This window comes from Cervus canadensis, chromosome 25, assembly GCF_019320065.1.
Source record: "Cervus canadensis isolate Bull #8, Minnesota chromosome 25, ASM1932006v1, whole genome shotgun sequence".
Classification (NCBI taxonomy): Eukaryota; Metazoa; Chordata; class Mammalia; order Artiodactyla; family Cervidae; genus Cervus; species Cervus canadensis.
The window spans coordinates 24,054,277-24,066,728 of NC_057410.1; the positions used below are offsets into that span (position 1 = coordinate 24,054,277).

Consider the following 12,452-nt stretch of genomic DNA (forward strand, 5'->3'; position numbering starts at 1 on the left):
AGAAGGAAATGGCTACCCATTCCAGTAATTTTGCCTGGAGAATTCTATGGACCTCTAGAGGAGTCTGGTGGGCTGCAGCCCATTGGGTCATGAAGAGTCAGACAAGACTGACAGACTAACACACACACACACACACACACACACATTTTACCTTAAACTTTTCTAAATGACTCATCAATGTATTGGTTTCTTAGAGCTGTCATAACAAATTACCATAGACTAGGTAGTTTAAAGCAACAGAAACATATTACCTCACAGTTCTAGAGGCTAGAAGTCTGAAAGCAAGGTGTTGGCAGGTCTGGTTCCTTCTGGAGGCTCTGAGGGAGAATCTGTTCCATACAGCTCTCCTTCTGGTGGTTGCTAGCAATCCCTGGCATTCTTTGGCTTGTTAGATACATTACTCCATCATCACATGGGCTTTTCTCTCTGTGTCTGTGTCTGAATCTCCCCCTTCTTATAAGGACACTAGTCATTAGATAAGGGTCCACCCTTATCCAGTATGACCTCATCTTAACTTGATTATATCTGCTAAGACCCTATTTCCAAATAAGATCACATTCACAGAGAGGTTGCTGGGAGAATAAATACCCAGACTTTAAACTCTGTTCTGTCTCTCATCTCTAGTCAAATGGTAGAACACAAATGGAAGCCAGAGGGCAAGAAAGCTTATGATAGGGGACCATACACATCATCCTCTGGGCACTGAACAGGGTGAGGAATAGATTTGTAAGGGTAAAGGAAGCTGTCTAGAACACAGGATATTTATTTAGTGTCATGAATGTTTGGACTGAGGCCTTAGTTTTTCCCTAGAAGTTGTCAAGAGGCTGTTCCTTATCATCTGGGCCTTTTACTTTGCTTCATCAAAGTAATCTTCCCTGATAACTCAGTTGGTAAAGAATCCACCTGCAATGCAGGAGACCCTGGTTCTATTCCTGGGATGGGAAGATCCCCTGGAGAAGGGATAGGCTACCCACTCCAGTATTCTTGGGCTTCCCTTGTGGCTCAGCTGGGAAAGAATCTGCCTGCAATGCAGGAGACCTAGGTTCAATCCCTGGGTTGGGAAGATCCCCTGGAGAAGGGAAAGGCTACCCACTCCAGTATTCTGGCCTGGAGAATCCCACAAACTGTATAGTCTATGCGGTTCCAAAGAGTCGGACACAACGAGCAACTTTCACTTTCTTTCAACATTCTAACCTCCATCCTCTACCTCTTCATTGTTGTTGTTGTTTAGTTGCTAAGTCACCAGCCTCCTGGTACAAAAACAGTCTCTCCTGGTTTTTGTAAGGTTTCCAGGGGTTTGAATTGGGGTGGCCAGGTTGGAAGCTGCATCTGGGGATAGATGATGTTAAACCAGGTAATAGCTTCATCTTTCTGGTTCCCTCCTTCTTCATGGGTCATCTTGATGAGTTCTCTGGGCATGCTGGTAGCGAATAGGCACCAGCGCTTGTGGCCCTGAACTAAGGCGTCCCAGGCACTGGTTCCCAGAGGGTCGATGTGGATTCCTGTTCCAGAGCATGGTGGCTCCATCACAAACCACCTGTCCGGGGCCCTGCGCTTCTCCCTTGCATACTGCAAAAGGTCACTGGTGAAAAACTTGGGCACCTTGCAGTCTTCTAAAAGTTTCCTTCTTTTGGGGTGTTCCCCATTGCTGCTGTCAAAGATGTAAAGGGGGCTGTCATTGTGAGCGCTCTCCATGTACTGGATGTAGTATTCCATCTTCATCTTCACCGAGTACCCATCCTTATCCTTGTCACACTTGAACTTCTGGTTCTGGTATTTCCTCTTAAGGCACTCCAGAGTCCACTTCTGCACAGACTGGCCTTCTTGGGCATTCAGCAGAACCAAGGGCTTGTATGGTCTTTCATATTGCTCTGCAAATTCTTCCACCGACAGCTGTAAACCGTCTGTCCTTTCCACATTGTCCACCACGGCCTCTAGGTTCGGTGGGAAGCTCTCGCAGTAGTTGCGCTGGGTCCAGTCCAGAGAGTCCTTCCGCTCAGGCTGCGCACTCCGCTTACCTCGGGATGCACTTCTTCTCTTGTGATTCATCCTGCAGGTCATCAGCTGGTTCCGCAACGGCCTCAGCGCAGCTTGCTTCCTGCCACCAATGCGCCCCCTCTCAGGTTCCAGCGGTGGCACTAAAACCTTAATTTATTTTTAATTGAAGGATAATGACTTTATAATATTGTGTTGGTTTTTGCCATATATCAACATGAATCAGCCACAGGAATGAAACTTTTTAACATGGGGTAGAGCAAGGCATCTGAACTGGAGAGATCCTTGTGTTATCTTCTAAATTGGACTTGGGTATACAAATTAGGTGGAGAAGGCAATGGCAACCCACTCCAGTACTCTTGCCTGGAAAATCCCATGGACGGAGGAGCCTGGTAGGCTGCAGTCCATGGGGTCACGAAGAGTCGGACTCGACTGAGCGACTTCACTTTCACGCACTGGAGAAGGAAATGGCAACCCACTCCAGTGTTCCTGCCTGGAGAATCCCAGGGACAGCGGAGCCTGGTGGGCTGCCATATATGGGGTCACACAGAGTCGGACACAAGTGAAGCGATTTAACAGCAGCAGCAGCAGCATACAAATTAGGAGCAGATTGTGCTCCCAGCTCCTACTCCCAGCCTCACAAATTTAGACTCTGCTTTCTTCTATTATCTTGAAGTTAGACCAACAGTATAAAAAAAAAATTGGAGGGAGACATGGCAGAACATCCCAAGCCTGAGGTTGCTTTCTCTAGTCCCTCCTTGCAGCTTCTTTCTCACAGAGGACACAGCAGCTTCCATCACTATCCCAAGACAAGTGAGGAGGGAGGTCTGTTGGTTCTGGGGGCTGTATTTAGAAAGGGGAAGCAGGCTTGTATATACCTGACTGGATGCTCACAAAATAGTAGAATTGATGATGCTGCCATCAATTTTTTTTTTTTGGGGGGGGGGGATGTTGTTATATTTACATGTTCCTAAAGATGGTGCATATACTTTACCCTGAAATGTCTGATTGAGAGAGGCTTGCTATGGTAACCTGAGCTAACAGGGTAATAGGGGCAATGGAAGTGTGATGGCTAATTTTATGTATCAGTTTGACTAGGCCAAAGAGACACAGATACTTGGTTAAGTGTTATTTCCAGGTGTGTCAGTGAGGGTGTTTCCAGAAGAGATTACCATTGGAGTTAAGTATGCTGAGTAAAGCAGACTGTTTTTCAATGTGGGTGGGCATCATTCAGTCTGTTGAAGGCCTGAAAAGACTAAAAAGACAGAGAAAAAGAGAATGTGTGCTCTCTGACTGCTTGAGGCTTGGCATTGGTCTTCTCCTGCCTTTATCCTGGGACTTACATCATTGGTGTCCCAGTTCTCAGGCTTTGGATTTGCACTAGAACTATACCACCAACTTTCCTGGGTCTCCAGCTCGCAGATGGCAGATTGTGGGATTTCACAACTTTCATAATTGTATTAGCTAATTCTTTGTAATAAACCTCTTGAGATATATCTCTTTAACTAGAGTTACTGTGCACTGGAGAAAATGAAATAAGCACTTTTAGGCACTACTGGACACTGACTCTGAACTGACACAAATTCCAGGAAACCCAAAACGTCACTGGGGTCCACCAGTCAGAATAGGGGCTTATACAGATTAGGTGGTCCATTAAGCTTCAACTCAGATCCATCTCAGAAAGGGTATAGTGGGTCACCAAACCTATTCTGTGGTTACTTCTCCATTTCCAGAACACATGCTCAACAGTTGGCAGAATCCCCACATTGGTTCCCTGACTTACGGAGTGAGGGCTATTATGGTGGGAAAGGCAAAGCGGAAGCCACTAGAACTGCCTCTTTCTAGGAAAGTAGTAAACCCAAAGCAATACCACACTGCTGGAGGGATTGCAAAGATCGGTGCCACAACCAAGGACTTGAAGGATGGAGGAGTGGTGAGTCCCAGTACATCCCCATTAAACTCATCTATGTGATCTGTGCAGAAATGTAGATGGGTCTTGGAGAACAAGAGTGGATTATCATAAGCCTAACCAGGAGGTGACTACAATGGCAGCTGCTGTACCAAATGTGGTTTCAATGCTTGATCAAAATAACACATCCCCTGGTGCCTGGTATACAGATATTGCTCTGGCAAGTTCTTTTTTCTTGATAACTGTTAGTCAAGACCATGAGAAGTAGTTTGCTTTCAGCTGACAAGGCAAGCAATGCAGTTTCACAGTCCTAATACAGAGATATATCAACTCACCAGCCCTACTTCATAATTTAGTTTGCAGGGATCTTGATTACTTTTTCTTTCTATTATATATTACACTGCTCCATTACATGGATGTTATTATTGAAAGTTTGTTTTATAATGATAGTAAGGATTTTCTCAGCAATGTGTTTATCATGTGATAGTCAAATGGACTGTGTATTCATCATCTGTGGAAAAAAAAGCCTGTTTTCATGTTTATGCATGAAGCTTTAGAAACCATGGAAGTAATATAAGCTCTAAGACCTAGGTGGGACTCATGGTAAGGAATCTGCCTGCTAAGACAGAAAGAGACATAAGATACACAGGTTTGATCCCTGGGTCAGGACGATCCCCTGAAAGAGGAAAATGGCAACCCACTCCAGTATTCTTGCCTGAAAAATTCCATGGACAAGAGAAGCCTGGCGGGCTACAGTCCACAGGCTGCAGAGTTAGACATGACTTAGCGACTAAACACACACACACACACACACACACACACACACACACAGACCCCATGCACCCTCTTGCTTTTTTGCTTCTGCTGACCTTAGTCCCTAGGGGGTGGCTACCCTTATTAATATTCTCTTCCACATAGATGTAAATGCATAAGTGGACTTAGGGCTCTTCTTGGGGAGCCACACTATCTTTTTTTCTCTTTGCAAGCACACCTTGGAGTATAGGTTCCAAAATTTAGAGCTGGGGACCAGGGGAAAGAGAGAGCCTCCATTCAAGACTTGAGCCTGAGCAACAGTAGCTAACTCAGAATTTATGGGAAAGTCCTATACTGGGAGTTTTCAGACATTGACTTAACCAATGAATGATTCCCATTCTGTCACTTTTCCTTACTTCTGAGTCTAGGATAAGGTCAGTCATGAACAGGCCCAAGGAAATTTCAGAAGGAAGATCTATATTAAAGTGCCAGGCTAGTACTATCCTACAAGATTTACCACTCATTCCCCCAAATGAGATCTCCCCACAATCTTGGGGATTGCATTCCATTTAAAAATTTCCATTTAAAAATTTCTTTCCATAGCTGGATTTTTTCAAATATTAATAGTAGAAAGGCAAAAATTAGAGAAATTTTTATATGTACAAAGATATATGTATAAAGTAAACTTGAGATTTAATCCTTGAGGAATGTGGTAATAGTTTCTGACTCCTGTGCTATTTGACAGAGAAACCAAATCTCTCTTTATAACCCAATATCAGTAGTTATTGTATAAGTGATGGAAAGGGGTCTAGTTAAAAGGAAAAGAGTAGGCAATAAGCAAAAGAGGTGAAAGCTGAGTGGAAGGTGAAAAGTTTTTCTTACAGGACAGACAGGAGTGAGCAGAAGGGGCAGAGACCCTTGTATTGGCATGGACTTCCATTAATGATAAATCACTGCTCAATTATTTCTAGTAAATTCTTGTAATTCTTTTTCAACTTACAGGTCATTCACTCTGATTTATATCAAATTGAATTCAGCTCTTGCTTAATGAAAAAAAGCCAGCACAGATCATTATCCAGTGAAATAATATCTCAACAGGTCTCCTGCTTGAGGCCCTCTTGATTCTGATTGAAAATTTTGCTTCTCCATTCTTTCTGAAAGAAAGTTATACTTAAAGTCCTCACACATTGTCATATTTAATGGGTTCCCTCCTTTGTCCATCAATCATGGGGCTTCTAGACCACTGAATTCTCTAGAACTTTAAACATTTGACATTCAGCTGTATATTAATTGGGTATCTACTATTCTCCAGACACTATTCTAGATGCAGGAGGTGCAGCAATGGAGATAACAGACATGTCCCTTGCTCTCATGGATTGTAGATTCTAGAGGAAGGGGAAGTTAACTATTCAGTCAATAAGTAAACAAATAGGATATTATTCAGATAACAATAAATGCTATACTACTTTATATTGGGCAGTCAGGGAATGACTTGAGACAAGGATGATGTGAAGGAGCAAATATGAAGATTTTGGAACAGAGAATTACAAGCAGAAAGAACAAAAAATGCCAAGTGCTAAGGTGGGAATAAGCTTGGTAAGTTCAAGGAAGAGAAAGACTAGTGTGATTGGAGCAAGGTGAGCAAAGCAGAGACAAGTGGTACAGGTGTCCAGAGGACAGTTCATGCAGGGAGTGTAGGTCAAGGAAGGAGCTTGAATTTCATTTTACATATATAGGGAACAGAATTGTCTAGAGTAGGATTCATACGAACTTCATCACAGAAAAAGTCAAATGAAGAAGAAATACAACAGCTGGCAAAGTTATTTCCTTTCTGGTTGAACTTTTCTTTTTGCTTAGATAGCAAAATAGCTATCTAAACAAAGAGCTTATTGTATCTAGTATCAATTATAAAATAATCTGCTGAGAAAGAATTCTTAAACAAGATTTAAAAATACATAAAAATAAAGATTTCTGCCCAAAGAATTTTATTGACATTAATTATATAATAATATTAATATTCAACGAATGAGAATTTTTCAACATATATTTTTACCCTAACAAAGAGAATTTCCTTGTGTAATTATTAAAATATATTCATGAAAAATATATTCTTAAATAAAATCACAAGAATTCCTCATATTCCAGAATACATTCTTTTTATTCTTTTATTTTATGATCCTTAATCTTTTCCTTTATCTGCCCTTCGTAGTAGCAAGAGATGGGGTAAAGAAAACAAAACCTTATTTTAAATGCTGTTAGGCAGCAAATAGTTTTCAAAACACTTTAAATAGTATTACACAGTTAAAGAGGTAAATTTATTCAAATGATGATTTAATGAATTGATAATTTGGCCTACTGGCCATTTGCTCTTGTTGAACTGGCATTCTACATACTGTTAGTGAATTAGCTGAGGCCAATGAGAGAGGTCAAAATTCATGGGAGCCAGAAGACTGTAGTTTGAACACAAACATCTAATTTTGCTCTCTCCTCTAAACCCTGCAAAAACTACAACAGAGTTTTTTTCTTTTAAAAAGACACAGACCTACAGAATAAACAAAAAATAAAACACCAGGAACAATATATTTTGGAAACTGACAGTATACAGATGTGTGGTATCTGATTTTGCAGAGTTAAGAAATATAAATTCCAGATTAGTAGCTAGGCAGGGGCATGGGACTGAGAATAAACTGATGTCTAATGTAAAATAGTCTGGAACTGGGAACAAAAGGTAGAACTGGTTGAAAGCTATTTTAAAACCTTTTCAATCCTTTCATCCCTTTCCCCACTGCATGCCGGGTGGACCATCTCTCACACACCATGGCAGTAAATTGGGAGACTATTCTTTGGAGAGAAGTAGTCCTTTGGTCTCAGACATACTACATCTACTTGAAAGAATTACTATTATACCTGAAATAGGGGGATTAAGGAACATAAGCTTCCTAAATAAGATGCCCAGATCTCTTTCCTCACTTAACTCCTAGATGCTAGCAGTTAGGTCTTAAGTCTCCAGGTAGAAGACTGGAAGAGTCTTCTCTGAGGAATCAGATTAACCTAAGAGGGAAGGCCTAAACATATTGACATTAGGGCTTTCTAATCAAGTGTTAGTTACTCAGTAGTGTCCAATGCTTTGTGACCTTATGGATTGTAGCCCACTGATCCTCTGTCATGGAATTCTCCAGGCAAGAATACTGGAGTGGGTTGCCATTCCCTTCTCCAAGGGATCTTCCCAACCCATGGATTGAATCTGGGGTCCCTGCATTACAGGCAGACTCTACCATCTGAGCTACCAGGGAAGCCCTTCCTAACCAAAGACCCAACCAAATTAAACAATAAAAAAGCTCAAAGTTGACAAGTTCAACCAAAGTACTTGAAATTTCATCCATATTTTAGTCTTCTTCTACTTTAAATATGGACAGGCAACAAAGTATTACCAGGCAAATGGGGAAAACGTTCAAAAAGATGAAGACCAAATCAAGCTAATAGAATAAAAGGGCAATGTGGAGAAACACGCAATATGCAGAGAGAAGAAAATAAAACGTCAACACCTAAAGAGATGAAATGCATCTGGGAAGAAAGTATAAAAAGGAATATTTAGAAAACAAAGAAAGGACTGTTAGAATTAAATATAACATAAATAAAAATTTCAATAGAAGAATTAGAAAATAAAGTTAAAGGTATCTCCCAGGAAATAAGGCAAAGAATAAAAAAGGCTATCATGTGGAAAAACCCATCACCATGATAATTTAAGAGGTTTTTTCTTAGAACTGAACAATTTCTTACACTGCATGAATTTTCAGATTGAAGGGCTCAAAATGCTTATATGATAAAGAAAATTAAAAAAAAAAGAACACTGAATTACACTACTGGAGAATTATAGTACACTGGGACAAGAAAATTCCATCAAGCTTCCAGATAGACAAAAAGAAATATAGAAGAATACAAAGATAGATAAAAGTAATAAGATAAAAAGAATTATAAGTCAAAAATGGTTTTGTACTTCTCAAGAGTAACTCCAGAATCTAGAAAACAATGGGTAAATACCAAGGGAAAAAAGGATTTCCAACCTAGAATACTATACCCACTGAAACTACAAATTAAATGTGAGAGTAGAATAAACACATTTTTAACATGCAAGTTATTATGTTTATCTTCCTTGTACTTTTTCTCAGAAGACACTAGAGGACAGTTTACTCCAAAAAAAAAAAAAAGAGAGAGAGAGAATAAACTAAGAGGATGATATGGGATGCAGAAGACATCTGGAGACAGAGAGATGAAAGAAATCCCCTATGATGAAAAATACTCTAAGATGAGAATTATGTACCAGATTGGAGCAGTGCAACTAAAAAAATACATATTAAGGGCTGTCATGCCTTTTGCTGTCATTATTCCATTTTTAATCTTCATAAGTGTATTCCACCAAAAAAGATGAAGGCAAGGATTCCCAGGAAATAGGGAATCCAAATCAGAAGAAAGCCAAAGGGAATTCCGAGGATGGCAGTGAAGGAAGTCCTGGGATCATTATTGCAGAGCAGGACCGAAAAGCAATCAGGGCAGAATGAATCTCTTAGAAGAGCCTGTCTGTTTATCTGTCTCTCTTTCTCAGTACTCCATAACCACACATGTGCACATTCACACACAAACACACACACACTCACATTGGAATTAATATATTAGCTGGTGAAATTGCTCTTATGGGAAATTATAGTGAGAGATTATTGGAAGATATGAGAAGAAATAGCAATTAGTAAAAGAAAAATTATGTAAAAACTGTGAAAAAAATCAAAGCAATTATTAACTTTAGGGAAAGATGTAAGAGTATAATCCAAGTACATTACAATAATATGATAGAACTATCAGGACAGATAATAATTATGTAAATACTTAATATTGACTTAATAAGTAAACTATACCATAACTCTACTGGGAGGATAGGGGAAAAAAAGCCAAAGAAGATGGAAGAACATGAGAGCTAAATCCTTTCTACTATTTCTGTCCACCATATTCGGACCTCAAAGGACAATGTCAAAAATAAATGAAGTACCAAGATTAGAAATTTGGAGATAAGTAAGTGGAGATGTATAAAAGCTGGAAGACACAGCTAGAAAAGAAGTCAGAAGTTGTTGCCTTTGAGGAGGAAGAGTTGGGGAAGCAAAGAGGAGTAGAGTAGAGAGTCACTATTTTTATACTGTCTTTCAGAACTATTTGATAACTGTTAATACTTCAGTTTAGTTCAGTTCAGTCGCTCAGTCATGTCCAACTCTTTGTGATCCCATGGACTGCAGCACGCCAGGCCTCACTGTCCATCAGCAACTCCTGGAGTTTACTCAAACTCATGTCCATTGAGTCAGTGATGGCATCCAACCATCCTCAGCCTCTGTTGTCCCCTTCTCCTCCTGCCTTCAATCTTTCCCAGCATCAGGGTCTTTTCAAATGAGTCAGTTCTTTGCATCAGGTGGCCAAAGTATTGGAGTTTCAGCTTCAGCATCAGTCCTTCCAATGAATATTCAGGACTGATTTCCTTCAGGATGGACTGGGTGGGTCCCCTTGCTGTCTTTATACTTAGTGCATGTATTATGTTAATCAAAATCAAAAGTAATTTTTAAAATCCCTGGGTTCCAAGAGAGGCCATAACACCTGATTTTGGCCTGCATGTAAATTAGATATTCACTCTGAATATCCAGGTTGATCTCCCCTTGCAAATGCCCACAGCTTAAACTCCCCTCCTTGTATCCCAAAAATGCACAATGAAGTCTTATGGACATAAAATATGAGGGGGCAAACTACAGCCCTTAGGAAAACTGGCCTGCCACCTGTTTTAGTATGACTTATGAGGTAAGAATGGCTTTTACAATTTTAAGTGGTTGAAACAAATCAAGAAGACTATTTTGTGACATAAAATTATATGAAATTCACATTTTAGTGCTCATGCTTATTTCTTTACATTTTTTCTATGCCTTTCATTTTTTTTTTTTTTTTTGCTACTACTAGAGCTAAGTAGTTGTGACAGTGACTGTGGCCAGCAAAGCAAAGGATATTTGCTATCTAGCCCTCTATAGAAAAGGTTTGCCTACTCATGACCTAGAATCTTAGTATCACAGGATGGGTACACATAGGACCATCCCTCCTCTTTTAATACTCATCTGAAGTCATATTCCAGAAATGCATGTACATATAAGCAAACACATACTCTAAACTACCAAAAATCCTCTCCTTTAGTTTCACCACTGAAGTTTTTTGTCAAATTTCATCATAGAAATTTCATGGCAGTCCCCTTTCCCAACACTATGATTTTGGAATCATTAACTTATAATCGGTCATCTTCTCAATTCAGAACAAAAAACACTGAGGACCTGATGGAAAGAAAAGTAGTGATGCCATATTTCAGTCTAGTATTACTGACAGTAGGAAGAGGGGGAAACTAGGAAGGTAGATGTTCCAGAAAAGAAGAAAGTAATTAGAAATAATCTGATTTTTTTCCATTACAGTAGTGTCTATCTCCCCAAAGATGGTGTTACTAGCAAGTCTAGGAAAATGAAAACAGAAAACTATTTTTTTTTTATCGTTAATTTGAAGTCTAGATCCATTCTCTATAAAATTGATTCTAGAAAGTCAGGGTGGTTCCAATCTGAATATGCTCCTCAGAAAGTGAGATTTAAAATTTTGGGTGGGGACAAAGGATAGAGGTCATAAACAGTTCTCTGTCCTGTGAGTCTACATCGAGCTTAAACTTCAGAAACTTTCATTCACTTACCTGGGCCTTCCCTGTTCCTTTAATCTGGGATACAGATGTTGCGACTTCTCTTCTCAGGGCATTTTTCAGGTTATGATTCAGTTTTTGCTACTGGGGAACTCAGTAACACCAACTCCACCAAAAGAACTCCCTAGTCCTATTTCTGAATTGTGGCTTGAACATCATTCCTTGTTGCTGTAGTATTCAGGGTTCAGGTTTCTTGAAAAACTGGCTGAAATTTTGCATGGAATAAGAGAAGGAGAAAGAGAAAATAAATTTCTGTTTTCAGAGGTTGTTAAGGAGAGTAAAGAAATTTCCAAAATATTCTGGCCTAAAGCTTGAGCTAGGATCTACTGAGATATAGAAAAATGAGTTAGAAGGACCTCCCTATCTCTACTCTACTTTGTTGCCTGAATGATACCTTTAGGTTCACTCATTTCTATCATGACCTCTGATGTGCTTCAATAATTAATAACTCCAAGCAAAGAGATAAATCAATACTGGGGACTAATGGGCATCAGGAAAAAATCACTAACCTTTTCTCTTAAAAGATCAGAAGCCCAAAAGAAACAGAAATCTTCATAACACAAAGGAGGGTACTGGCTCAAACATAAACACCTTCCTCACTGCTCATAGTTTTCCTTTCTTGCAGAAAATTCTCTAAAACATTTACAACTATCTACATGGTATATTTGTGTGTGTCCTTACAGAAAACAAAGAGACAATGAGCGCCATTCCTTCTCTCCCACTCTGCCTTTCTAGCCTCCTTCCCTCCCTCCTTGATCATGTGAGTGCCCCATCTCACATACCGTGTCAGCTTCTAGGACTCTTTCTATAAGTTTTCTCTTACATCACAGTCACAATTCTTCACTACATTTTGGATGCTGCTACTGAATTGAGGACAAGATATTCTTGGGCAAAATCTATTCCTTAGTGTGGTTCTGACCTCAACGCCTTAAGGCATAGCTGCCAGAATTGAGCCAAAACTAATTCAAAGAAGCTATGGCAGGAAACATTAGGGCCAAAAGAGTTCCCACTTAGGTTGAACTTCTGATTCCATCAGGC

At 39.8% G+C, this 12,452-nt stretch overlaps 1 protein-coding gene across 1 annotated transcript; it reads right to left on the bottom strand.

Moving 5' to 3' along the window:
- Positions 1–1,239: 1,239 nt before the first annotated feature.
- LOC122427670 (bifunctional arginine demethylase and lysyl-hydroxylase JMJD6-like) lies at positions 1,240–2,108 on the bottom strand. Its single transcript, XM_043447297.1, has one exon. The coding sequence runs from the start codon at positions 2,059–2,061 to the stop codon at positions 1,240–1,242; it is 822 nt and encodes a 273-aa protein (XP_043303232.1). The 5' UTR covers positions 2,062–2,108.
- Between the last annotated feature and the right edge of the window lie 10,344 nt (positions 2,109–12,452).